At 47.4% G+C, this 26,785-nt stretch overlaps 2 protein-coding genes and 1 non-coding gene across 4 annotated transcripts; 1 reads left to right on the top strand and 2 right to left on the bottom strand.

The window, feature by feature from the left end:
• NCR3LG1 (natural killer cell cytotoxicity receptor 3 ligand 1) lies at positions 1 to 19,965 on the top strand. Of its 2 annotated transcripts, XM_045796487.2 has the most exons (5): positions 1 to 541; positions 2,955 to 3,302; positions 12,837 to 13,163; positions 14,697 to 14,788; positions 16,605 to 19,965. In XM_045796487.2, the coding sequence occupies exons 1-5, from the start codon at positions 388 to 390 to the stop codon at positions 16,689 to 16,691; spliced, it is 1,008 nt and encodes a 335-aa protein (XP_045652443.2). In that variant the 5' UTR covers positions 1 to 387; the 3' UTR covers positions 16,692 to 19,965. The 2 variants fall into 2 exon arrangements, with proteins under 2 accessions (XP_045652443.2, XP_087711458.1); XM_087855332.1 differs by lacking the exons at positions 14,697 to 14,788; positions 16,605 to 19,965 and adding an exon at positions 14,158 to 14,344.
• LOC123791685 (small nucleolar RNA SNORA72) lies at positions 2,044 to 2,172 on the bottom strand. The gene has a single exon (XR_006779475.1). It is a non-coding gene; the product is annotated as a small nucleolar RNA SNORA72 (small nucleolar RNA).
• Positions 19,966 to 21,612: 1,647 nt separating the features above from the next.
• KCNJ11 (potassium inwardly rectifying channel subfamily J member 11) lies at positions 21,613 to 25,349 on the bottom strand. The gene has a single exon (XM_045796600.2). It carries the CDS (start codon positions 24,373 to 24,375, stop codon positions 23,203 to 23,205), a length of 1,173 nt encoding a protein of 390 aa, XP_045652556.1. The 5' UTR covers positions 24,376 to 25,349; the 3' UTR covers positions 21,613 to 23,202.
• Positions 25,350 to 26,785: the final 1,436 nt, after the last annotated feature.

Below are 26,785 nucleotides of genomic sequence, written 5' to 3' on the forward strand. Positions count from 1 at the left end.
ATGGCCACCAGGGTCCGCGGCGCCTTGCGGGAGGGGCACCTGCGGTAAACCGGCTGCCGGCTCCGGCCTCAGTTTACAAAGTGACCTGGGCCCAAGGCGCCTCCCCACTTCTGGAAGGCAGGCTCGATGCTCCACCTTTGCCAGCCTCCCGCACCCCTCCGCGCAGGCTCCGGCCTGTCCTCCCGGTAGGGGTGTGGCCGGGCGCAAGGCTCTTACGCCCGGGCCGAGTGGAGTGAATGAACTCCTTCCAACTCACTTCGCCGACTACCAGAGGGGACCCAAAGGCCTGGAAGTCCGTTCTGACCCTTAGATTAGTTCCCTCCATCGCCACCCGGGCTCAGCGCATCGCGCCGCAGTTCCGCCCGTGTCACAGCCACAGCTAGTTGCATGACTTCGTACGCGCCGCTGCCGGCGGCTTCGCGGAGTGTCCCGGGCCCCGGCCGGCCAGACCAGCGGACCGAACGCATGGCGCACTGGCGGCTGCTCCGGCTCGGGTTTGTGCCTCTGCTTCTGGCCCTGTGGTCCTGGCCACCCAGCACAGGTAGGCCCGCGGCGCGGGAGGAGCGGGTGGTGGCGGGGAAGAGAGGCCGGGGAGGCCGGAGGGGTGCTGGCTGCGCCACAGGTGCTCAAGGGCCGCTGCCGCGGGAGTCCCAGCTGAGGTCCGCAGCCGCCCGGGGCTCCCGTCTATGACCCGCGGCTCCGTTTACTTATTCTAATTTTTAGTGACGGCTACTCTGCACCGAGTTGGTACTTGTAGGAGCCCGAGACCGGGTGCCTCCTTTGATTCGGCGCCCGGAATGCTCTGTAAATTTCAGAGCCGCTTTTGCATCACTTTGGATGCAGGAGCTGAGAAGAAAAACTAGGTATGGGGGATGGGGAGGAGTGGGAGTAAGGAAAATACTCCCCTGCGTGCTGGTGAGGGGGAATATTTCACTTTACTGAAGCCTTTGCCAAAAGTGTGAGGGGAGTGTTTTACCTTTGTGGTGACATTCAAACGTTCTCTTTTACTTTTTTGGGCGGGGGGGGGGGGGCACGGATGGATGTTTCTAATTATCAAACAGGAAACCAAAGGCAGAAAGGCATATGAAGAGATGTTTAAACTCACTACTAATCATAGAATAGAAGTTAAAACAGTAAGATATCACTTGACACTTTATAGACTGGCCAGAATAGGCCGGGCTGTGCAAAGTGGTGGTGGCTGGATGGGTGGGGATGTGGGAATTTAGGGGACCCTGGGGGTGTCCCATCCCTGGGGCTGTGGATGAGCCAAATGTAGATTTGCATATGAAGAACTCATCATTAGCTCCAACCAATGGACTAGCTGTACACGTATCAATGAGAGAGGATTTGAAACAATGCCGGGAGCAGAAACAGTAACATGTAACTCCATACCATTTTCATAAGTTTGAGAAACAAAATAAGGCAGTTTTTTTTTTTTTAAGAAATACCCTATTGAAGGAATCACCTTTTTAAAAAGATATTATTTATTTGTCAGAGAGAGAGAGAGAGCACATAAGCAGGGGGAGTGGCAGGCAGAGGGAGAAGCAGGCTTCCCGCTGAGCAAGGAGCCTGAGTGGGAACTCATCCCAGGACCCTGGGATCACAACCTGAGCCACCCAGACGTCCCACAAAGCAAGGCAGTTTTAAAGAGAGCAAAATGGAAGCATTCAACATCTTAGAATGATTGCCTGTTGGGTGTGGGAGATGGAAATAAAAAAGAATAAATAGTATTTCTATGCACTTGTAGTGAGCAATCCAGAAATAAAATTAAGAAAACAGTTCTATTTATGAAACCATCAGAAAGAATAAAATACTTAGGAATAAGTTTAACAAAAGAAGCATAACATTTTTACTCTGAAAACTATAAAGCTTTTTTTAAAATTAAGTTTTATAGTTCATTTAGTGGCTAATGGTAATCATCAAATTAGCAATGGTTATCTCCAAAAGTTATTACACTAGCTTTGCCGTCATTTCTCAAAGATGATCAGATACCTAGAGTCACGGGCATTTCCCACATAAGATGCATCGTATAAATCAGACTTGGTCTGTCACCAGCATTGATAAAAGCAGACCTAAGGAAAGAACCAAATCCGGGGACACATGGATGGCCTTAATATAGCAAATGTTTAGCTTGCTCTGATTATTACATCAGAACAGTGAGACTATTTAAGGTTGAAAAAAATTTAAGTGAATCTAAATAAGTGAAATGGAAAAGCATCCTGTCTTAAGTCTTTTTAGGCCACCCTAACAAATACCTTAGACCTGAGGCTTAAACAACAGAGATTTATTTCTCACAGCTCTGGAGGCTGGGAAGTCCAAGATCAGGTGCTCACTGATTTGGTTCCTGGAGAGGGGCCTCTTCCTGGCTTGTGGAGGAAACCTTCTTGCTGTATCCTCTGGTGCTGAGAAAGAGGTCTTTCCCTCACGTCTTTTGTAAGGACACTAATCCCATTCATGAGGGCTCCACCCTCATGACCTAATTACCTCCCAAAGGCCCTACCTCCAAATACCATCACACTGAGCAGTAGGCCTCAACATATGAATTTTGGAGGGACACAAACATTCAGTCCATTGCATATCCCAAAAACAGAGTCATGGATTAGAAGACAACATTGTTAAGATGACAGTACTCCCCAAATTGATTTTCAGATTCAGTGTGATTCCTATTAGAAGCTCAGTGAACTTTTTTGTAGAAATTGATAAACTGATTTTAAAATTCCTATGAAATTGGAAGGGACACAGAATATTGAACACAGTCTTGAAAAAAGAAGAATAAAGTTGAAGGATCTTATTTGGATTAATGTGGGGCCGTGAACTAAGGAGCCTCTGTACCTGAGACTCCCCCTCCCCCACAATAAAAGGAATTTGTTTTCAATTACGTGGCAGCGTTTGAGAGCACCACGCCTGTGTTTTTTCCAAGGGTCTCCCATAACTGAGTTCTCTTATTGCCACAGGTTCTCTGCAAGTGGAGATGGCAGGGGAGACTCAGACGGTGCTCCTGAATGACAATGCCACTATTGTCTGCAAAGTCCAGGGTCCCCGCCACCTGGACATCACAATTATGGGTGTCACCTGGTTTTGGAAGCATCAGATGTCTGCAACAGAAGTTATACTGTTTCAGTTTTTTGGAGCCCACCGAAAGATAGTCCGACCTGGAGCCTCCGTGCCTCTATCGAGGCTGGAAAGGGCGGATGCCTCGCTGCAGCTCCCAGGGGTCCAGCTGTGGGAAGCAGGAGAGTACCGATGCGAGGTGGTGATCACCCCTCACAAAGCAGTGGGAAGAGTCCGGCTGGAGGTTATGGGTGAGTGCCTGGGGCAGGGCCCTGTGGTTGCTGTGGTGCTGAGGTTTGAGGTGGAGCTGTGGGCCAACCAGAGCAGAAACTTGGAGCGTGGGCTGCTGAGTCAGACAGACGTGGGTTTGAGTCCTGGGCTTCCATGGGCAATTGGACAACTTTGGGCAAGTTCTTAATCATGTAGACCCTCCTTCTGAACAAATGTAATAACACCTACCTAGGAGGCCTGTTGTGGGGAAGAGTCTGAAAAATGCAGGTAACACAGCATAGTGCTTGGCCCATTGTAAGTGCTCAGTGAAAGATAGCTATATTAGTTATGATATAATTCGCTTAGGGTGTGGACGGTGCGTGTTCACTGAAGAGGTGTCTCTGAAAGGCAGCTGGGAAGGGAGAGAGATGCTGGGCTCTGGTTCCATAGATCTGAATCCTCTTTTAGCTTTGCTGCTTCCAAACTGGGTGATTGGGCCAGCCATTTCACATTTTTGGGTCTGAATTTTCCCATGTACAAAATGGGTTGATAAATCGTACCTGTCTTGTAATATTCTGAGGATTACATAAAATAATGTATGAAAATGCCCAGCTGGGTACTGTTGTGAGGTCCGTGCCCAGTGAAGACTTGGAACAGCAGCAACACTATACTCCAAACACCTCTTTGAGCTTGACTTTTCTTTTTTTTTTTTTTTAAAGATTTTATTTATTTATTCGACAGAGATAGAGACAGCCAGCGAGAGAGGGAACACAAGCAGGGGGAGTGGGAGAGGAAGAAGCAGGCTCCCAGCGGAGGAGCCTGATGTGGGGCTCGATCCCAGAACGCCGGGATCACGCCCTGAGCCAAAGGCAGACGCTCAACCGCTGTGCCACGCAGGCGCCCCTGACTTTTCTTGATTCTGATTGGTCTGATACTATGTAGGTGGGCTTTGGGGGTGTATTCGTTTGCTAGAGTTGCCGGAACAAAATACCACCGGGTGGGTTAAATAACAGAAAGTTATTTTCTCATAATTCTGCCGTCCATCAGTCTGAGATCAAGGTATCAGGAGGGTTGTTTTCTTCCGAGGCCTTTTTGCTTGGCTTGTGGGTAGCCGTCTTCTCCCTTTGTCTTCACATAGTCTTCCCTCTGTGCACGTGTCCTCCTCTTTTCTTCCTGCAAGGGCATCAGGCCTGTTAGATTAGGGCCCAACCTAATGTCCTCATTTTAACTGAATTACCTCAGTAAAGACCCTGTTTCCAAATACAGTCACAGTCTGAGGGACAGCGGTTGGGACTTCAGCCCAGTACAAATTTTAAGAGGCCGCAATTCAGCCTATAAAAGAGGTACAGTGTCTATGAGCCCCCCAAATTGTACTGAGGACTTTTAATATTTTGTACATATGAACTTGGGGGATGGGGATGTTAAGTTAGGATTAATTTCCTCTGCAACCGACAGAAAGCTTAAGATAAAAGTATTTTATTTTATTAGATTTATTTATTTATTTATTTGAGAGAGAGAATATGCGTGCGTGTGGGGTGGGGGGGAGCAGAGGGAGAGGGAGAAAGAGAATCTCAGGCAGACTCCCTGCCCAGCCTGACATGGGGCTCAAACTCAGGAGTCTGAGATCATGACCTGAGCTGAAGCAAGAGTTGGATCCTTAACCAACTGAGCCACCCAGGTGCCCCCAAATAAAAATATCTAAAAAAAATTAATAGGCTTTATTTTTTTAGAATAGTTTATTTTTCTTTTTAAGATTTTATTTATTTATTTGTCAGAGAGAGAGAGCACAAGCAGGGAGAGCAGTAGGCAGAGGGAGAAGCAGGCTCCCCACCGAGCAAGGAGCCCAATGCGGGACTTGATTCCAGGACACTGGGATCGTGACCTGAGCCGAAGGCAGATGCTTAACCAATTGAGCCACCCAGGTGTCCCAGAATAGTTTTAGATTTACAGAAAAATTGCAAAGACAGTACAGAGTTTTCATATCACTCCCATCTCTGCATACCACTTCCCCTGTTATTAACATCTTGCATTAATATGGCATATTTGTTACAAATAATGAACCAGTATTGGTAATTATTATTAATTAAAATTGATAACTTATTCAGATTTCCTTAGTTTTTAATCTAATATCCTTTTTCTGTTCCAAGATCCCGTCCAGAATACCACATTGCATTTAGTTGTCATGTGTCCTTGGGCTCCTCTTGACTCTGACAATTTCTCAGACTTTCCTTGTTTTTGACAACCTTGACCTTCTGAGGAGTAGTGGTCAGGTATATCAAAGGGTGCCATTTTATTGGCATTTCTCTGTTGTTATTCCCATAATTCACTGGAGTTATGGTTTTGGGAGAGGACAATCACAGAGGTAAAGTGCCATTTTTGTCCCATCCCATCTAATTGAACGATTTATGACTATTAATCGTTTAGCTTAAGTAGTATTTGCCTGGTTTCTCCACCATAAAGTCACTCTCCTCCCCCTCCTTGTCTTGCTACACTCTTTGAAAGGAAGTCACTCTGTGCAGCCCACATTTATCAGACTTGTTAACCTGTACCCCCGTGAGAAACACTTTGTCAACTAGAGTACAGTATTCAATTGCAATTCATTTTGCCTTTGTTCTTTTTTTTTTTTTAAGATTTTATATATTTATTTATTTGTCAGAGACAGAGCAAAAGCAGGGGGAGTAGCAGGCAGAGCGAGAGGCAGGCTCTCTGCTGAGCAAGGAGCCCAATTCAGGACTCGATCCTAGGACCCTGGGATCATGACCTGAGCTGAAGGCAGATGCTTAACCAGCTGAGCCACTCAGGCGCCTTTCATTTTGCCTTTGTTCTTATAGACTCCATTTATTTCAAAAGTTTCTTAGGTCAGCACCTTTCCTCTGTCCCTTGCAGTGAGGTTGTTTCATACATTTGTAGTACACTTAGATTTGCTTATTATAGTTTACCTTCTCTCTTTCTTGGGATTCCTTGAACTCCTAAATTTTTTTTTTTTAATTTTGCATACCTTAAGAATCACTCTTTGTTTTTACAGTTCTGTGAGTTTGACGTATGTGTGATATCATGCACGTACCATTACGGTATTACAGAATAATTTCACTGCCTTTGCTTCACCTATTCGCTCCTCCTCCTGACCCCTTGCACCACTATTCTTTTTGCTATCTCCATAGTTTTGCCTTTTCTAGAATGTGAAATAATTGGAATTGGAATCATCCAATATGTAACCTTTCCATACTGGCTTCCTGCACTTAGTAATATACATTTAGGGTTCCTTTGTGTCTCTGGAGTGCCTGGGTGGCTCAGTCGGTTAAGTATCTGCCTCTTGATTTTGGCTCAGGTCATGATCTCAGGATCTAGAGACTGAGCCCTGCGTCAGGCTCCGCATTCAGCAAGGCGTCTGCTTGAGATTCTCTCTCCCTCTCCCTCTGTCCCTACCCTCCACTTGCATGTGTTCTCTCTCTCTTTCTCAAAATAAATAGATAAACCTTAAAAGAAAAGATTCCTCTGTGTCTCTTTTTTTTGGTGGCTTGATAGCTCATTTCTTTTTATCACGGAGTAACATTCTATCGTACAGATCTACCTCGTTTGTTTATCCATTCACCTACAGAGAAACACCTTGATTGCTCCCAGTTTTCGGCAATTAGGAACAAAGCTGCCATAAACATTCAGGTGTAGATTTTGTGTAGACATTATTTTTCATCTCAATTGGGTAAATACCTAGGAGTGTGATTGCTGGATCATATGTGTTTTTTTTTTTAAAGATTTTATTTATTTATTTGACAGAGAGAGACAGCTAGTGAGAGAGGGAACACAAGCAGGGGGAGTGGGAGAGGAAGAAGCAGGCTCCTAGTGGAGGAGCCTGATGTGGGGCTCGATCCCAGAACGCCGGGATCACGCCCTGAGCCGAAGGCAGACGCTTAACAACTGCGCCACCCAGGCGCCCCCTGGATCATATGTTAAGACTGTGTTTAACTTGTAAGAAACTGCCAGTTCTTTCAGAGTGACTGTATCATTTTGCATTCCTACCGGCAATGAATGGGAGTTCCTTTTGTTCTGTACCCTTGTCAACATTTGGTATTGTTAGTTTCTTATACTTTAGCCATTCTAATGGGTGCGTAGTCTCAGCTGTTTTAATTTGCAATTCCCTAATGATATATGATGTTGAGGATCTTTCCATTTGCCTTTTTTTTTTTTTTTTTTTTTGGTCACCTGTTTGTCCTGTTTTGAAAGATAATTGTTTAGATCATTTGTCCATTTTTCAGTTGGGTTCTTTGTTTTCCTATTGTTGAGTTTTAAGAGTTTTATATGTATTTTATCATTTTTTTTTTTTAGTACTCTGTGTATCAGATATGAGTTTTGTAAATATGTTTTCCAGTCTGTGGGTTGTTTTTCATTTTCTTCATTGTGTTTTGCAGAGCAGAACTTCTAAATTTCAATCAAGTCCGATTCACCAGTTTTTTCTTTCATGGATCACGCTTTTGGCAGTGTATCCAAAAGCTCATCATGGGGGCGCCTGGGTGGCTCAGTTGGTTTACTGTCTGACTCTTGATCTCCACTCAGGTCTTGATCTCAGGGTCATGAATTCAAGCCCCGTGTTGGGCTCCATGCTGGGCATAGAGCCTATTTAAAATTAAAAAAATTTAAAAATATAAAAAATAAAAGCTCATCACCAAACTCAAGGCCACCTAGATTTTCTCTTATGTTATCTTTCTAGAAGTTTTATAGTTTTATGTTTAGGTCTGTGATCTATTTTGAGTTAATTTTTGTGAAAAGTGTAAGTTGTATGTCTGGATTCCTTGTGCAGACTTTATGCATACGGATGTCTAATTGTTCCAGCATATTTGTTGAAGATTACCTTTTCTGCATCAAATCGCCTTTGCTCCTTTGTCAAAGATCAGTTGAATACATTTGTGTGGGTCAATTTCTAGGCTCTCCATTCTGTTCTACTGGTCTATTTGTCTTTTCTTTGACCAATACCATGTGGTCTTGATTGTTGTAGCTTTATAGTAAGTCTTTAAGTCAGGTTGTGTCAGTCCTCCCAAATTGTTGTTCTTCACTATTGTGTTAGCTAGTCTAGACTTTTTGCCTGTCCATATAAACTTGAGAGTTAGTTCATCAATATCCACAAAGTACTTTCTGGGCTTCGGATCGCATTGAATCTATAGATCAAGGTGGGAAGAATCGACATCTTAACAATATTGATTCTTCTTATCCATGAGCAGAGACGATCTCATCATGTATTTAGATCTTTGATTTCATTCATCAGAGTTTTGTAATTTTCTTCATACAGATTCTGTGCCTATTTTGTAAGATTTAAACCTAAGTATTTCTTTTTTGTGGGGGAGAGAGGGCACTAATGTAAATGGTACTGGGTTTTTAATTTGAAATTCCAATTGTTTATTACTGGTATTTTAGAAAGCAATCGACTTTTGTCTATTAACCTTGTGTCCTGTAGCCTGTTGTAATCACTTGTTAGTTCTAGGGTTTAAATATTTTTTGGTCAAGTCTTTGGGATTTTTCTATATAAATCATGTGTCCGAGAGCAAAGACAATTTCATTTTTCCTTCTTAACCTGTGTATCTTTTATTTCCTTTTCTTGTTCTCTTTTACTGGCTAGGACTTCCATTACAATATTGAATAGGCTTGGTTTGAGGAGATACCCTTGCTTTGTTCCTGCCCTTAGTTTTTCACCATTAAGTACAATGTTAGCTGTAGGTTTTTTGTAGATGTTCTTTTTCAAGTTGAGAAATTTCCCCTTATTCCTAGTTTGCTGAGAGTTTTTAACATGAATGGGTGTTGGATTTTGCCAAATGCTTTTTCCACATAATTGATATGTGGAAAATATCCACATTATACAATTTTTCTTCTGTAGTCTGTTGATGTCATGGATTGTATTCATTGACTTTTGAATGATGAACCAGTCTTGAATACCTGGAATAAGTCTCATTTAGTTGTAGTGTATAATTATTTTTATACATTGTTGGATTCAATTTGCTAATATTTTGTTGAGGATTTTTGCATTCAATGTAATGAGAGATATTGGTCTGTAGTTTTCCTTTTTTGTGATGCCTTTATCTGATTCTGGCATTAGTTTATTACTGGGGTCATAGAATGAGTTAGTATGTGTTCCTCTGCTTCTAGTTGCTAGATGAAATTGTAAAGAATTGGTATCATAATTAACTTAAATATTTGGTAGAATTCACCATTGAAACCATCTGGACCTGGTGCTTTCTCTTTTTGAAGGTTATTAATTATGGATTCAATTTCTGTAATAGATGTAGGCCTATTCAAATTATATTTTTTTTCTTGTATGAGTCTCGGTAGTTTGTGTCTTTCAAGGACTTCGTGCATTTTATTTAAGTTATCAAATATGTGGGCATAATGTTGCTCATAATATTCCTTTGTTATTCTTTTGTTCATAGTATCAATAGTGATCCCTCTTTCATTTATGAGATTAGTAATTTATGTCTTCTCTCTTTTTTCCTTAATTTACCTAGAAGCTTAGCAATTTTAGTAATTGTTGCAAAGCACCAGTTTTTGCTTTCATTGGTTCTCTCCATTGATTTCAACTTCATTGATTTCTGCTCTGATTTTTGTTATTTCTTTTTTCTGCTTGTTTTAAGCTTAAATTGCTCTTCTTCCTCTAGCTTCTGAAGGTGGAAGCTTATTTATTAAGATAGTTGATTTTATATCTTTATTCTTTTCTTAAATATGTATTCAATCTCTACATTCCCCTCTAACCATTTCTTTTGTTGCACTTGCCAATTTTCGTAAGTGGTATTTTCATTTTAATTTCATTTAGTTCAAAATATTTTAAAATTTCTTTTGAGACTTTTTCTTTGACCCCTATATTATTTAGAATAGAAGTGATTTAAACAGAAGGGGGAATGAACCACGAGAGACCATGGACTCTGGGAAACAAACTGAGGGCTTCAGAGGGGAGGGGGCGTGGGGAATTGGGATAGGCCGGTGATGGGTAGTAAGGAGGGTACGTATTGCATGGAGCGCTGGGTGTTATACGCAAACATGGAACACTACATCAAAAACTAAGGATGTGCTGTATGGTGACTAACATAACATAATAAAAAATTTTTTAAGAAAGAAAGAAAGAACCCCCCCCCCGCAAAAAAAAAAAAAAAAGAACAGAAGTGATTTATTCTCCAAGAAATTTGGAATTTTTCCAGCCATCCTTCTGCTTATTGATATCTAGTTTAACTCTATCGTGGTCTGAGAACATATTCTGCCTGATTTCTATTCTTTAAAAATGTTAAAGATGTATTCTATGAGCTAGAAGGCAATTTATCTTAGTGAATATTCCATATGAGCTTGGGAAGAATGTATACTCTGCTGTTGGATAAAGGATCCCATTGATTGATTTGATCCAGTCGATTGGTGGTGATGTTCCTTTCGACTATTTTCTTACTGCTTTTCTGTCCGCTGGTCTATCAGTTAATGAAAGACGAGTGTCAAAATCTCCGACTGTAATTGTCGGATTTGTCTTTTTCTCCTTGTAGTTCTTTCAGGTTCTGCCTCAAGTATTTTGATGTTCTTCTTCTTCTTTTTTTTTTTTTTGAAGATTTTATTTATTTATTTGAGAGAGAGAGTACAAGTGGAGGGGAGGGGAGAGAGGGAGAAGCAGGCTCCCTGCTGAGCAGGGCCCCCGATACGGGGCTCCATCCCAGGACCCTGGGATCATGACCTGATCCGAAGGCAGACGCGTAACCGACTGAGCACCCCGGGCGCCCCCGGTCTCTGTTATGTAATTTTTGTGTTTAGACCATTGATTTAAAGTGATTGTATATATAATTGGATTAGTATGTACCATTCTATGCGGTGCACTTGTTTTTTGTTTCTTTTCTTTTTCTCTCCCCCCCTTTTTATTGTAAAATATGTTTATTGATGATAAAACATATAATTTATTCCTGATACTTGATGTTACAAACTTTAGGGTCTTTGAGAGATGCAGGATCCTTGTACCTGGCATAAACCCCATTATCTGAGCTCTCTTAATCGCTTTTGTGATTTCTTTCTGTTTCTTCCCACAAAGACTTGCTATGTGCCTTCCATAAGTGCTTCCAGCAAATGCAGAAAGAAACTGGGACAATAACCGTACATTCTTATAATGTACTTACACGATTTCCACACAAGATACATTTTCTAAGAGGCTCCTTGTAAGGATTTTTCATCAGAACAGGCAGGTCCTCATTGCCGGCTGCCTGTTTTCCTTGTTTCCCTCTTTCTTAAGCAGAGTTGGTGCCTTGCAGATCTCTCAGTTTTCATCTGCTGTTACCACCCTGAGCCCTGTTGCTGTGGTGATAAAGGGTTGCAGAGGGGAAGCAGTCAGTCTTACCATTAAATCTCATTCTTGAAGTCCCCCGAGCCCCCAGGCTGTAACCTTCGGAAGCCTTTGTAGGTGAGGCCAGAAGGCCAGAGGGGGCTGAATTTAGCTAATCATCCTTTACCCAGGTCGGAAAAGGCTCTGGCAAAGTCTTTTCTCTTGAGCATCCTTTGTTGCCGTTCACGCGCGAGGTTTATTCTTAGTTACTTTTCCTCTCCCCTGAAAATAGGAGGGGATTTTTCTTGCACCTTCACTGTGAGAATCCGTGTGAGTTTCCCGTGAGCCTGGGCCCCCAGGAGTTTCTTCCTGTCAAGCTAGTCCATGCTCGTCCTTTAGCAATTTGTAAGTCACTGCTGAAGTGCTCCTACTGGTTTATGGCTCTGGCATCTGCTTAAGGTGACATGATCTTGGCCGTGATTCTTTCAGTCTGCCTGTCTCTCTAGTTTTTGGGGTGCTGGTTTGTCCTGTCACCTTAATTCTCTCATGGATCTAAGAAAACTTGTTGTCTTGTAGTTTGTTCAGCTCAGCTTTTTTCTTGTTACGACTTCCAGGGTCTTTACGTGGCAGAAAGGAAACCAGAAGTCAACAATGGCTTTTTAAAAAGTAGTTTATTGTCTTTTACACAAATGTAGCCAACCCAAAGCAGCTATGACAGTTCTGTGACCATAGGGGACCTAGGATCCTTTTATCTTATCACTTTGCCATTCTCACCTTATGTTTGGAAATGGCTTCTCCATCTCTAGCCAGCAAGCTGTTCCAGCTATTCTGCAGGAAAGAGGAAGGGGGAGAGGAGAGTAGGGTACGGTCCTTTTCTTTATGACACCCTTGTTGTTTAAGGGTACTCCCTGGAAGTTGCTCTCATCATTTCTGATTACATCTAAACGGGACCCTAAGTTCACGTGGCTACATGGAGGTTGAGAGAAGCAGCTTTAACTTGGAAATGTCATTGAAGAATGGAAATTGGCCATTAGTAGTCTCTACAACAGTGTTCTAAAGCTTTCCTCAGATTCTCACAGGTGCCTATGTATGATACAAAGTAGCTTAAGAAACCGTGCCCTATAAAACTGCTCTGAGAGTAGGGGGCCAGATCAACTGACACCGAAACCAACATACCCAAAATATTTAGCCTAAGCAGGATCCCATTCAGAATGCTCAGCTCTCCTGAAGGCTTGCTGTGGGTCAGGCATTGGGCTGATAAGAAATAGTCCCTACGTACCCTCGAAGCATGACTTCTCTCTCTTGGCAGCTTACCCAGTCAGCAGCTTGTTTCCGGAGCAAGCCATGGTGAAAGAAAATGAAGAACAACTTATTTCGTGTATGGCTAGTGGGTTCTACCCCACGAACATTAGCATTACATGGAAAAAGTGGACCCAGAAGGATCCCCGGTATGCGGAAGTTTCTGAGGATGTCTTCACTAATAGTATCACCAAAAATGAAGATGGCGTGTTTAATGTCACAAGCTTCTTGAGGCTGAAGCCCTCTCTGGAAGACAATATGACCATCTACCAGTGTGTGGTATGGCACAAATCCTTGCCTACCTGCCAGAGGCTCAACTTCACCCTGACTGTAATAGGTAAGCAGCCTCCTGAATATTTCCCCTACTCTTCACCTTGAGGTCGGGTAACGTAAAACTTTGGTTCCCAGGGAGTCTTAGGGAAGACAGGAGACGGTGGGGAAGATGGAAGCTTGGTCTGGTATAGCTCAGCCCCAGAGTCAGCAGTCCGGACTAGGTCTCTAAGCCAGGGCAGGTGGTCTAGTTGGTAGAGAATGGTGACAATAGTCCTCCGATGGAAATAGGGCTACCTTTAGCTCATGGTGACTTAAGTGATCTGGGTGGTCTATAAGGCTTGGAGTGTGAAGCTTGCTAGCTACAAGGAGAGAGGGGACAGGATCCTGTCCATGTCCTCTGAAGATAAGAGTCTCTCAGGGGCCAGGGACCCAGCCCTGCCAGCAACTCTTCTGCTCAGGCCCCAGCTGCACCACAAACTGTTGGCTGGTAGAGGCTGAATCAGTAGTTCTGTCTTATGGATGGTGCCCAAGATGGGGAGGCCATAGTAGGGTGAGCCTGCAGACGCTCAGGACTTTCCCCAGGGACATGGGGTCCTTAGATCCTTAGATCTTCAAGGTCTACAGGTCAGTACAGAATCCCTCCTGCCGGTGGGATGAGGTCCATGAAGCTCACATCGTGGCTCCCATGGTCCTGGCTATGGTCCTGGGTGGGTATGACGCTGCTGGTCAGATGCATCTGCCTGGAGCTAAGAGGGGTAAAGAAGGCAGCATCTGACCAGGGCCCCTGGGGGATGTGGTCTGGGTATCCAGGATGGCCCTGGAAGGAGAGAGGAATTTTCCTGGAAATAAGGGCTAGGAATGTGTGTGGGTGGTGTGTGAAGAGATGTGTGCAGAGTATGTGTGGGGCATGGGGAGTGTGAAATTGAAATATGCTTTGTGTGTGGTATGAGGGGTTTGTCTGGGTTACATGTGTGTTTTAGTCCATTCAGGTTGCTGTAACAATTTGCCACAGATTGGGCGGCTTAAAAACAACAGAACTTTATCTTTCATGGTTCCAGAGGCTGAAAATTTGCGATCATTGTGCCAGCATGGTTGGGTGAGGACTGTCTTCTGGGTTGTAGACTTCTTATTGTATCCTCACATGGTGGAAGGGATGAGGGGTCGCTCTAGGGCCTCTGTTATAAGGGCACTAAATCCATTCACGAGGGCTCCACCCTCCTGACCTCATCACCTCCCCCAGCCCTACCTCCTAATACCATCATGTTGGGCACTAGGATTTCAGTATATGAATTTTGAGGGGCACACGCATTCACTCTATGGCAGTAAGACGGTGTCATGGTTGGGAAGCTCTACACGTTGCATGGCGTGTGTGTGTGTGGCACGTGGCGTTTGATATTGTGGCATATTCTGGCCAGCGCCAAACATGCTGTTGCATGGGTCAGGTGCATGTGATAGGAATGGAGGGGGCCAAGACGTGTGGCAGAGGGTCACAGGGACAGGGAGAATGACCTACAACCACAGATCCTAGCGGTGGTTGTAGGGTCTCTGGCTCTGGCCACGAGGTTTCTTAATGTCCTTTTCCTCTTTCTCTCTGCAGAACCTGAGAAGACAACGTATACTTGGGTGTACGTTTTTGTCTCTGCTGGAATCTTAATATTTGTACTGATTTTATGTATTTCTTGGAAACAGGTAAGTGGTTCCAAAGCAAAGGGTAGCCCTGTGTTTTGGCGTTGGCTTTGGGAGTCCAGGGATTATTGCCAGGGTACGCTGTCGAGGAGTTCTTAGGACTGATATTGGGGTATTCTAAGTGTGGCGTGTGTTTGTAGTGGGTGGCTTTTTCTTTCTTTCTTTTTTTTTAAACATTTTATTTATTTATTTGACACAGAGAGATAGAGAAAGCAAGAGATAGCACAAGCAGGGGGAGTGGAGAGGGACAGACTCCCCGCTGGGCAGGGAGCCCGATGCGGGGCTCGATCCCAGGACCCTGGGATCATGACCTGAGCCAAAGGCAGATACCTAACCAACCGAGCCACGCAGGTGCCGGGGGGTGTGGCTTTTTCTGAGGTTCTGTTGATGAACTTTCTTTTCTGCTCTCCATGTGGTGCTTTATGACTCTGGGGAGACGTAGCATAAAGCCCCTCGCGTCTTCATAGTACACCAGTTTCACTGTATCAAACCTGACCTTATTGGTTCAGACCAGGTTTTTGAGCCATATGGGGGCTGCACTGTTGTTCTCACACATAGAAACGGTGGCTCAGAGGTAAGAAATCCTGCCCCCGGGTACTCCTATTTTGTTCATAGCTCAATGGGACAGCTTACCCCCAGATTTCATTGGTTTAACCAGGGATTTCTAACCCTCCCTAAGTGTTTCCAAACTAAAACATGTTTTCAAACATGTTTATCCCTGACTATGCCCCACATCGCAAATAAAACAACTCACACCGTAGAGGCCCAAGAGACCGGTGTAAACATGTCGGTTACGTGGTTCTGCATAATAAAATTGCCCTCACTTAGTTTGGACCTGCCAAGCCAACTCCGTGCGACAGCTAATACGTCTCATTATAAATGCCTCGTGATACTTGCGAATGTTCTGGTTCTTGCCTTCGTCTGGTTTCCGATAATCCGGGGGCTATCATGATAACCTCACATTTGGCAGTGATATTTATTGAAAAAGAGCCTCGAGCCTTTGTGATTAGCCTGGATTCTGTGGTGGTTTGCAGTTCGGGCTCCAAGCCTCCGCCCTTCCTCCCATCCTGTCCTTTGCCATGTAATTTGGAGCGTCTTCCGTTGATGCGCGGCCCCTTGACATTGGGCTCAACCTTGTGACCTGCTCTGGCCAGTAGAATGAGCCCAATGAAAGAGTGCCGGCTCTAAGTCTAGGCCTCAGGAGACCATTTGCGATCTTTGGTGCTTCCGATAGTAGTAAGAGGAGGGTGCGTCCAAGGGTGTCTGTTGGGGGCCGAGTGACACCGGACGTTAGAGCTGGTTGTGCTAGGAGAGGCCAGTCTAGATCAGACGATGGCCCACAACTCCCACTCAACAGAGCCAACTCTCAAATGCATGAGAAATACATACTTTTTTTTTTTTTTCTCCAAAGCCACTGTGTTTTAGGCTGGGTTTTACACAGCAAAAGCTAACCAATACAGCTCCTTAGGAAGTTGAGTTTTGACTAGAAAGTGTGGTTGCTATGGAGATGTGCTGCTGAGACCCCTTAGAGAGCGAGCCTGCTGTGGAGTGTACTCAGCCAGCATGCTCCAGCTGTGGCCTGTCAGGGACCTGCTGCAGTATCCGAGCATTTGAGGGAAAGCCTGGCATTTCCCTGGGCAGCCCCAGAAAGAGCTGAGAAATGCAGGAATCCTTGTAGCTCCCCTGAGACTTTCTCAGGCTTGCAGTGTAGTCTGGGGCTCTTGCTACACACTTCTCCCTTTAAAGATCTTACATCTGCATCATGGTCTAAAGGCTTTGCCGACATACTCATGTGCCCTCTCTCCTTCATCTTTTATAGGTGCCATGTCGAACAAATCCCTTATTCTCCGTCTTGAAAGCTTATTCTCAGGACACCCAAATTGACACAAGTACTGAAGAACTATAACGAGGTGCTTTCATTATGATGCGTTCATGGTTTATTCAGATGGGGAAACCACTGGAAGAACATTGGAAGTTCTTGCACAGAAACCACAGAGACAACAACGTTTCTCAGTGAATGCGTATGTAACTGAAATTACTTTCCCTGCCTTTCTTGATAACCTCCTGCCAATCAGCTTATCTAAGAAAAAGAAAGCAAGACTTTCCAAAGAAGACATACAGATGGCCAAAAGACACATGAAAAGGTGCTCAACATCGTTTATCATCAGGGAAATCAAAACCACAATGAGATATTACCTTACACCTCTCAGAATGGCTCATTCTGAGTATCGAAAAGACAGGAAACAACAGGTGTTGGCAAGGATGTGGAGAAAAGGGAGCCCTAGTGCACTGTATTGATGGGAATGTAAATTGCTAGTAGCCCCTATGGAAAACAGAAGTTCCTCAAAAAATTAAAAATAGAACTACCATGTGATCCAGCAATTCGACTTCTGGGTATTTACCTGAAGAAAATGAAAACGCTAACTCTAAAAGATACATACACCCCGATGTTCACTGAAGCATTATTTATAACAAGAAAGGTATGGAAACAAGTATCCATTGATGAATGGATAAAGAAAATGTGAGATTGTGTGATAAAGAAAATATATAATGAAGTATATGTATATAAAATGAAATGTATATATAAATATATATTTATAAATAATGGAATTTTGTTTATCCATTAAAAGAAGAATGAAACTTTGTCATTTGCACCAACATGGATAGACCTTGAGGGTATAGTGCTAAATGAAATCAGACAGAGAAAGACAAATACCGTATGATCTCACATGTAGAATCTAAAAACGAAATCAAAACCCAAGCCTGTAGATAACAGCACAATGGTGGGTGCCCGGGGCGGAGTGGGGTGGATGAAATGGGTGAAGGTGGTCAAAAGGTACAAACTTCTGGTTTTAAAATAAATTATGAGGATGTAACGTACACCATGGTGCCTATAGCTAAAAATACTGTAATGCATATTTGAAAGTTCCTAAGAGTAAATCTCAAAAAAGTTTAGAAAAACTTTTAAGAAAAAAATATTTTTATAACTATGTATAGTGACAGATGTTAACTAGACTTATTGTGGTGATATTTTGCAATATATATAATTATTAGATCACGTTGTACACCTGAAACTGACATAATACTGTATGTCAATTATACCCCTCCCCCAAAGTAAGACTTACTGTTTCTAGACTGTGACCCGTCTCCATTTCAAATTCTACTTCTTATGGGGCGCTTGGGTGGCTCAGTCGTTGGGCGTCTGCCTTCGGCTCAGGGCATGATCCCGGCATTCTGGGATCGAGCCCCGGATCAGGCTCTTCCACTGGGAGGCTGCTTCTTCCTCTCCCACTCCCCCTGCTTGTGTTCCCTCTCTCGCTGGCTGTCTCTGTCAAGTAAATATATAAAATCTTAAAAAAAACCAAAACAAATTCTACCTCTTAATTCCTTGTGTTCCACCTCTACCTGCTAATAGAAGAATAAACGTACGCAGCTGCACTTTTAACTTAATGTCTGAGTTATTCTTGAGAGATGAGTGACTTGTCTAGGATCTCATGGCTAGTAAAGAGTAGAGCTTGCATTGTTAATCAATATGCCGTACTACCAGCAAAGATCCAGGGTGGGGTTGGAGTGTGAAGGATGAGCTGGATCCTTAGGTCTAGAGGAGAGGCTCACTCTGCTGTTCTTGTCTGTTTTTAGGGGAGGACCTGTGGGTTGGCATGTTTGACATTGCCTCATTTTCTGTAACTGAACCAAGGTGGCTGATGCTATTCCTACCTGGACCTGTGTGCAGGCATCTCATTCAGGACAGAGGGTGACAGGGCTGTGGGGAGTTTCATGCCAGGTGTTAGGCATGGGTAAAGGTACAGTGTGGTTCTGAATGCAGTTATCAGGGGATGTGCCGTTGTATTACAGGATCTTTGTGGGGTAGACAAGCCCTGTTCACATCTCTACTGAAAGTTGAAGTAATGACCCTGAAAACAGTTTGGGGGCATGGTGGTGGAGAGGGGCACAGTGAACTCATTCATGGCCATAACTGACATGGAAGACTCTCGCTTGGAGAGAGAGAGAGAGGACAGCCAGTAGCTGAGCTCCCACCTGAGGGTGATTTAGAGTGGCCTCTAGTGGCGGCACTGGGGATTGCGAAATCGGTTTACTTGGTGCCTTTATCAAGAATATATCCTATCATTAGAGGAGACAATGAATCTCATAAAGTGGAGATCTGGAAGGAAGAACAGGGCAAGAGTTAGAACTGTGAAACAAATGAGGTAGTCGAAAGCCACCTACAATCATTGAAAGAGTGATTCAAAAAGAATGACACCCTTTGGAAAAAAAAGTAAGGCAGTTGAGATTTTAAAAGAAATAATGATTTTGTAGAGATTACAATAGAGTAATAAAGTAATATAAGGAAAAAATAAAATTGGGAAAATGACAAAAGGGATCTTTTTATCGGAAGATAAAACATTAGATGTAGGGGCGCCTGGGTGGCACAGCGGTTAAGCGCCTGCCTTCGGCTCAGGGCGTGATCCCGGCGTTCTGGGATCGAGCCCCACATCAGGCTCCTCCGCTGGGAGCCTGCTTCTTCCTCTCCCACTCCCCCTGCTTGTGTTCCCTCTCTCGCGGGCTGTCTCTATCTCTGTTGAATAAATAAATAAAATCTTTAAAAAAAAAAAAACATTAGATGTAAAATGTGGGGGATTGTAGGATGGACATTATTGATTGGAAGGGAATCTATGATGCAGGAAAAAGAAAGTGCATTAAGGAGTTACTAAGCTCAGAAATGAGTATGCTGGTCAGACCTTCAGAGACGTGAAGAGGCTCACAAGAGGCAGAATTATAGGATGATTTTCATTCTACTTCCAAGCTGGATGGGAGATCAAGGACACAGTAGGAATTTGATGACAAATGAAAGTCTCAGTCAGAACTGTATTGCATTTATTTCTCTCGGGAGTAACTCCCCTTCCCCAACAATGATGGCATCATGAGAAAAACTGGAATTGATCAAATGAAGCAGAGAGTACACAGAGGCAGGGCTACCTGGTCTGTGTTGCTTCACCTTGAGTGCCGACGGTCTGGGGAGGAGGAGCGTGGGACAGACCGTGCTGCAAAGAAGGATACTTTCATGAAGTACAGGCGTGTGACTCATGAAAGCTGAAGAGGGTTTTGTGTGCTGTTGCCCCATACTCTTGTACATCATTGCTTCTCCCAATGAAGGAAATAAATTGCATAGTTGCACAGTACTTCGAATCACCCATTCCACTCATTGGTATCAGTGCCCGGAAGGACACAAGATCGGGGAAAGGTGGAAGTTTGCACTCCTTGTACCCAAGCTGGCCAGTCTAGGTAGCCTACCTTTCATATCAGTCCAGAGTGGGGCCTTCCCAGAGTGGGAGGGTGTAGGTAGCACCTTCTTCCCTTTCCGTGAAGGTGTACGCGATGCCCCAGGCAGGTGGACATGGCAGAGGGGATGCCAATAATCTAGGTTCTAGTGCAACAAATCCACTCCCTGGAACCCAGTTCTGACTTTAACCCCATCACTCTGCCTTTTCCCAGCCGCTTTCAAGCTGGAACAGATCTGTTGTGCTTTCAGACCTGCCCCGATCTGGGGTCAACATGACTTTGACATGCAGAATTCATGTCTTAGGGTGTCTGATACTTAAAACTGGGGAGACCTCAGAGGTGAGCCCAGAGAGCTGGGGGGAGCCAGGGGCTACTCTACTCCTCACCACAAGCTCCTTAGGGAAGGATGTTGGGGAGGATCTCACGTTTAGGCTGGAGCTGGAAGGATGCCACATGGGGAGAGAAGGTGGGTCCTGTGGAAGCTGAGTGTGTCCTCTCCAGCAGAAAGGCCAGAGGGCCACCTTCATGGGTAACATGTGGGCCTTGCAGTAACTGGCAGGAGATACCAAATCCATAGGCGTCAGGCCTGGCAGTTTTCCAGTATGGCTAGTGGGCTAGTTTTTCCAGACTAGCAACTGAGTTTCACTACAGGAAGACGGTGGCTTGGATTCCCTTTCCTGTTGAGCTCAGCAGCTCCCTCCATACCTGGAACTTTCCAGCTGCTCCCTGAGCTAAGCCTTAAGGCTAGGAGGTCTCTCTTAGGAGTGGAAAGACTGGGACCAGTGGCCCTGGTTTTCTCTCAAGTAGGTCTTCTTTGTGGCCAGCAGGTGGCGCTGAGCCCCCAGTTCTGTCGGTTCGCTGTCACCAGCCATTTAAGGTGGAGGGAATGGAGGACGGTTACTTTGGATGGGGTCCCAAGAATGGTGCTGCTGAGCAGCTTCTCATTAATGAGTCTGGCCCCTCTCCTGGTCTTAAGGACAGCCAAGCTGAGTCCCAGGAGCCAGGCACTGTCCCCCGAACTCCGGGCTGACTCTGAGTAGCTTCTCATCCCTCTGCTCCTGTATCACAAACTGGTCAATGTTGGGGGGCTGTGTGGGTGCAGGAAGGGGGAGCTTAGAGCCTGGACCAGCAGCAGCAGCTTCCTGGCTCTTCAGCCCTACCTCCGGAGTAGCCCAGGACAAGCTCTCACTGATCCAGCTAAAGCCCACTGCAGGCCTCCAACAGCACCAGTGATGCTGGCTTGTTGTCCTATGTACTATGCATCGTTCATTCATTCTTTCAGCACGTACTTAGTGTCAGACACAGTGCTGAATCAGATACAGTTTCTGACCTCAAGGAGCCACAGACTTGGGGATGTCACAATCTCTTTCATTCGTGTAAGGAAGAGGCAATTGATGTGGTAAACTTCACTGATGTCTAATTTTTTAAAAATTGCCACAGCCCCCCAACCTCCAGCAGCCACCACCCCAATCAGTCAGCAGCCCTCAACATTGAGGCAAGACCCTCCAGCAAAAAGATTACCACTCACTGAAAGCTCAGATGATGGTTAGCACTTTTTAGCAATAAAGTATTTTTTAATTAAGGTATGTACATTGTTTTTTTAGACGTAATGCTATTGCACACCGAACAGACTACAGTATAGTGTAAACATAACTTTTATATGCGGTGGGAAACCAAAAAATATTCATTTGACTCTCTTTATCGCACTATTTGTTTTGTTGCGGTGGTCTGGAACCAAACTTGCAGTATCCTGTACACTAATGCATCTGATGGCCCCACCCCTTCCCTGACCACCCCAGCCTTCCAGCAGATCCCCGGAGTGGAGGCCAGGCCCAGGGCTATAAGCCTGGTAGGTGCCCCAAAACTGAGATGGTCAGACGGGCTGGCAGGGCTGGGCTGCCTGAGGCAGAAAGGTGAAAGTCTCCTGAACCGGGTGATCAGGGTCGGCCCCAGGTCCTTTTCCTGGCCGCCTGGCTAGGATCTGTGGCACCTTTGGAATGTGGGCCGGCCCCTGCCCTCCCTGTCCGCCAGTGTGCCCCCTCCCTCCCCCGCAAGAACTGCCCAGCGTTTAGGGAGGTTTTAGGGACAACAGAGAAGGCAGCATCCCGGGCAGGTATGCGCAGCACGGCTCCAGGAGCCCCGCCTGCGGTCAAGCCCGTGGGGACTAAGGACCTCGCTCACCCCCACCATCATGAGCTTTCCAACACCTCCTTTTCTAGCGACCCAAAGACCCTCCACGGACACCCTCTGGCCAGCCACTGGTGGGGAGCCAGAGCCAGAGTTCAATCTGTATGGTAGGCCCAGGCCCCCCTCTCCTCAGCCTCTTTCTGCTTGGCACACCGATGTCTGCCCGAGCCCGTCCCAGCCTCCCGGGGCAGGGACGGAATGGGAGCAGGCAGGCACAGCAGCCCCTCCCCAGAGAAGCCTTGGTGTAAGGGCACGGGGCGGGGGCCCAGGGGCCCAGCTCCTCTTTCCTGTGCCTGACCAGGGCTCAGCATAGCTGCGTGTCCTCACACCACTTCCTCCGTGCCTGAGTCTGCCCTAGGGAGGAGAGTCCTAGCAGACTCGGCCTGTCCCTGTCTGTGTCGGTTCCACTACCTCTAATCCTCCAGCTGGAATACGCTCCTTCATTGACTGCCCTCCCCAGCTGGCAGGGCCCACCCAGTAGGCCATCACTTCTTCAGGGACCAAGAGTGGCCGGTCATCTGTTGGGGCCACCGAAACAGAGTAGCAGGTTGCCCACCTGGGACTGTTCCCCAGCCACCTGCCCAGCTTGTGGTCAATTGATCACGGGGATGCAGAGCTGGCAGGAGACCCAACTTTAGGGTCCAACACTTCCCACAGCTTCCCCAGCCTGGGGGTGGGTGGGTAGGGAGGTGAGCCAGTCCTGAGCTGGGGCTGGGAGGGGCAGAGACAAAAATAACCCAGTACAGGCTCCTGCTGAGGCCAGAAATAGAGTAGTGACAAGTGCCCTGTAGCACCATGGGCTAACAGCAGGAGGGGAGGCTGAGCTGAAGAGGGCCCAGCGTCACACCAGGTCCCGGCCCGGCCAAGGGGCCCACACCATGTCCACTCTACATACCATACCACACTGCCCCCGTGCACACAAGCAGCGTGGGGGCCCAAGGGACCATGGCTCAGGACAGGGAATCCGGAGAGATGCTAAACTTGGGTTTGGCCTTGGCCACAGCCACACTGCGCTTGCGCAGGGGGCCACGGGCCGAGGCGAGGGTCAGGGCGTCCAGCAGGCTGCGGTCCTCATCAAGCTGGCGGGCCGTGCAGAGCGGCGTGGGCACTTTGATGGTGTTGCCAAATTTGGAGTAGTCCACGGAGTAGCGGCCATCCTCCTCGGCCACAATGGGTACAAAGCGCTGGCCCCAGAGGATCTCGTCGGCCAAGTAGGAGGTGCGGGCCTGGGTGGTGATGCCCGTGGTTTCCACCACGCCTTCCAGAATGACGATGATCTCGAGGTCTTGGTGGTGATGCAGGTCACTGGGCGCCAGGTCGTAGAGGGGACTGTTGGCATCGATGACGTGGTAGATGATGAGAGGGGCCACCAGGAAGATGCTGTTGCCCCCCACGCCGTTCTCCATGGGGATGTCCACCTGGTGGAGCGGCACCACCTCGCCCTCGGGGCTGGTGGTCTTGCGCACCACCTGCATGTGGATGGTGGCGCTGATGATCATGCTTTTGCGGAGGTCACCCACGCGCAGCATGAAGCACAGGCGGCCGTGGCGCACCGCGATGACAGCGTGCTTGCTGAAGATGAGGGTCTCGGCCCGCCGGTGGGCCTGGGCGGTCTTCATGAAGATGCAGCCCAGCATGATGGCGTTGATCATGAGCCCCACGATGTTCTGCACAATGAGGACCAAAACGGCCAGCGGGCACTCCTCGGTCACCATGCGCCCGCCAAAGCCGATGGTCACCTGGACCTCAATGGAGAAAAGGAAGGCAGATGAAAAAGAGTGGATGCTGGTGACACAGGGCACAGCAGTGCCCTCGCCAGGGGCCAGGTCACCGTGAGCGAAGGCGATGAGCCACCAGACCATGGCAAAGAGCAGCCAGCTGCACAGGAAGGACATGGTAAAGATAAGCAGCGTGTGTGGCCACTTGAGGTCCACCAGCGTGGTGAATACGTCCTGCAGGAATCGGCCCTGCTCCCGGATGTTCTTGTGCGCTACGTTGCAATTGCCATTCTTGGACACGAAGCGGGCCCTCCGCTCTCGGGCTCGGTATCGGGGCTCCGCGGGGTCCTCTGCTAGCCGTGTCAGCACATACTCCTCAGGGATGATGCCTTTTCGGGACAGCATGGCTCCAGCAACCACCAGGGAGAGGCTTCCCCCATGGGGGGCGCCCCCCTGACCAAGCCTTGGGCCTCACTGTGGAGTTTCCTCCCCGGGGAACCCTTCCACTCTGGGACCGTCCTCAGTCTGTGCTGGCCTCACTTCAGAGATGCCTCCCCAACCAGACTCATCCTCACCTCCAACTGGCCCCTGCTTTTTTAAACCAGCCTCACACCTCAGCCCACCTGCCCGTCGCCTAATGAGCCTCCTACCCCGCCTGTTCCCTAGCTTGCTTTCGATCTCAGCTCCACTCCTCCACCGTTGACTTCCCCTGGGCCTCCCGCTAAGACTCCTTCTCAACCCACCTCCTCTACCTTGGAACTTAACACTTCTGGATCTTACAAAACTCACCAGACCTCACACAACCCCCGCCATTTCTCCTGCCTCACTCACTTCTGCTCCCGGCCCCCCTTCCAAGCTCCAGCTTCATATTCTGATGACCCCCCCGTCTCGCCTCCAGGTATGCCCCCTTTTCTACCCTACCCTCTGTAGCGCCCCCGCGGCTGATAGGATCCTCCTCCAGCTCTCGTCCTTTCTGTCTCCTTGGGATCCGTGCGCCCTCCAGAGTCACCACCCGACCCGACTCCACTCCAGGTCCCCTCGCCCCCAGCGCAACCTGGCCGGGCTCACTCACAGTCGCGGCCTCTCGGCTCCCAGCCGGCCCACGCAAGCCGGCGCCGCGCCCCCGCCCGGCGCTCCGCTCCGTCCTGCCCCGCCCGCTCGTCGCCGCGGCACCTGCTTCTGCTCCTCAAGCTGCAGCCGTCGCCTCCCCGCCCCTCCTGCTGCCGGGGCGTCCCAGCGGGTCGTCCTCTCGTCCGTCCGTCCGTCCGTCTGTCCGTTGGTCCGCTGAGACCGACCTGCGCTGGGTGGGGGCAGAAGATTGAGGGCGAGGGCGCCAGAGGAATGGAGTGGGGACCCGGAGCCGCCAGGGGGAGCCCGACCTATTCCTGAGCCGGAGGGGGGGCGGGCACGCGCTCAAGCCCCGCCCCTCGCCATTCACACCCGCCCCACGCCCCGCCTTCCTGTTCCAGATTCAGTCTGGCCTTGGGGGTTTGCCCAATCGGATGGACCAAAAGAGGTTCCTCCTGCCCACTCGGGGACAGTGAGGGGAGTCGCCACCCGCCCTTTCAGTCAGGACTGCAGCCCCTGTTGCCTTGACTTTCCTCCTCCAATTTTCCCCTTCTCAGCTGGGCCAGTATCCACCTCTCCTGCAGCCTTGGGCTTTGCGGGTTCCCAGCGAGGGGAGGCTCTGAGGAGATGCGTCACCAAACTGGTGACTGCAAGAGGTTAGGTGGCCTGAGGATTCCTCAAGTGACTGCTTCTTCTCTTTGGGGATGCTCTTAATCTTTTCTGAGTCGTGGATTCTCCCAGAATTTGACGAAAGCCACGGACTCCCTCCCCAGAAAATAATGGACCTTACTAGCAGGTGTGGGAGCACGGTTTCACACCAGCCCAGAAGCCTGGGTGGTTCCTTCTTAATCATCCCACAACGACACCCTTGTATTTTAAAGAGAGTTGGAACTACGGACGCTTGCTGTACACCTCCTTACACCCGCAGCCTGGGCTCTTATACCTTAGGTAATAAATGGAATGGACGCGGGTCCGAGGGGCTGTATTAGGGTTGGCTTGGGAACTGGGGGACTTAAGCTCTTGACCTGAACATGAGTGGTGCTTCTACTGCAGGCATCAGTCTGCAGCCCATGCCCTGTGGCTTGGGCCTCTAATGGGGCCCTCCAGTTCTCAGCTGGGAGAGGAAGCCTGCTAGGTCTCTGTTGTTGGGACAGTAGCGGCCCCACCCCCTCTCTGGGGCTCAGATCTTTATGTAGCCCTGACCCGTGTGTGTGCATTTGTTGGAGTGTGGGCCTGAGGCAGAGCCCCAAGATGGGGGCAGTGGGGATATGGGTCACAGTGGGGCAGACTGTGATTTTCATATTGAGCTTTCCTTTCTGTCTCATACTCACCTGCAGGCAGAGTCTACACTGTTACTCAGGGTAAGTGTGAGCTTGGGCTATATTAACAGAGATGCAGTGCCTAGAGTGGGGAGGGGAGAACATGATGATCACAGTGGGGGAGCTCAAGGAGACAGGGTTACACAGGAAACCTTTGAGTCAACTACATCTGTTCAGTCACCAGAAAAAGAGCCTCAGAGAGCCCCCTAGGGAGTTTGGGCACTATTGCAGAAACCCCAGGAGTCCAGGGGGGATGGACTAATAGTTTTATGTGGCCCAAAGTATAGAACCAGTACAGACACTGAGTGGAAGAGATTTCACGTATGGAAGAGTCAGTTCTAATAACCAGAGATGACCCATGTCTTTGGAGTATCCAAGCCAGAGTCGGCAGGCCATCAGGGATACTCTAGCGGGGTTTGGGCCAGAAT

This window comes from Ursus americanus, chromosome 24 (genome assembly GCF_024610735.1).
Source record: "Ursus americanus isolate L20-20 chromosome 24, mUrsAme1.1.p, whole genome shotgun sequence".
In the NCBI taxonomy this organism is placed as follows: Eukaryota; Metazoa; Chordata; class Mammalia; order Carnivora; family Ursidae; genus Ursus; species Ursus americanus.

Coding starts and splice junctions, on each gene's coding strand:
- NCR3LG1 (XM_045796487.2), top strand. CDS start 388: ATGACTTCGTACGCGCCGCTGCCGGCGGCTTCGCGGAGTGTCCCGGGC. Junction 13,164..14,696: donor CTTCACCCTGACTGTAATAG/GTAAGCAGCCTC, acceptor TTCTCTCTGCAG/AACCTGAGAAGACAACGTAT. Junction 14,789..16,604: donor TATGTATTTCTTGGAAACAG/GTAAGTGGTTCC, acceptor CATCTTTTATAG/GTGCCATGTCGAACAAATCC.
- KCNJ11 (XM_045796600.2), bottom strand. CDS start 24,375: ATGCTGTCCCGAAAAGGCATCATCCCTGAGGAGTATGTGCTGACACGG.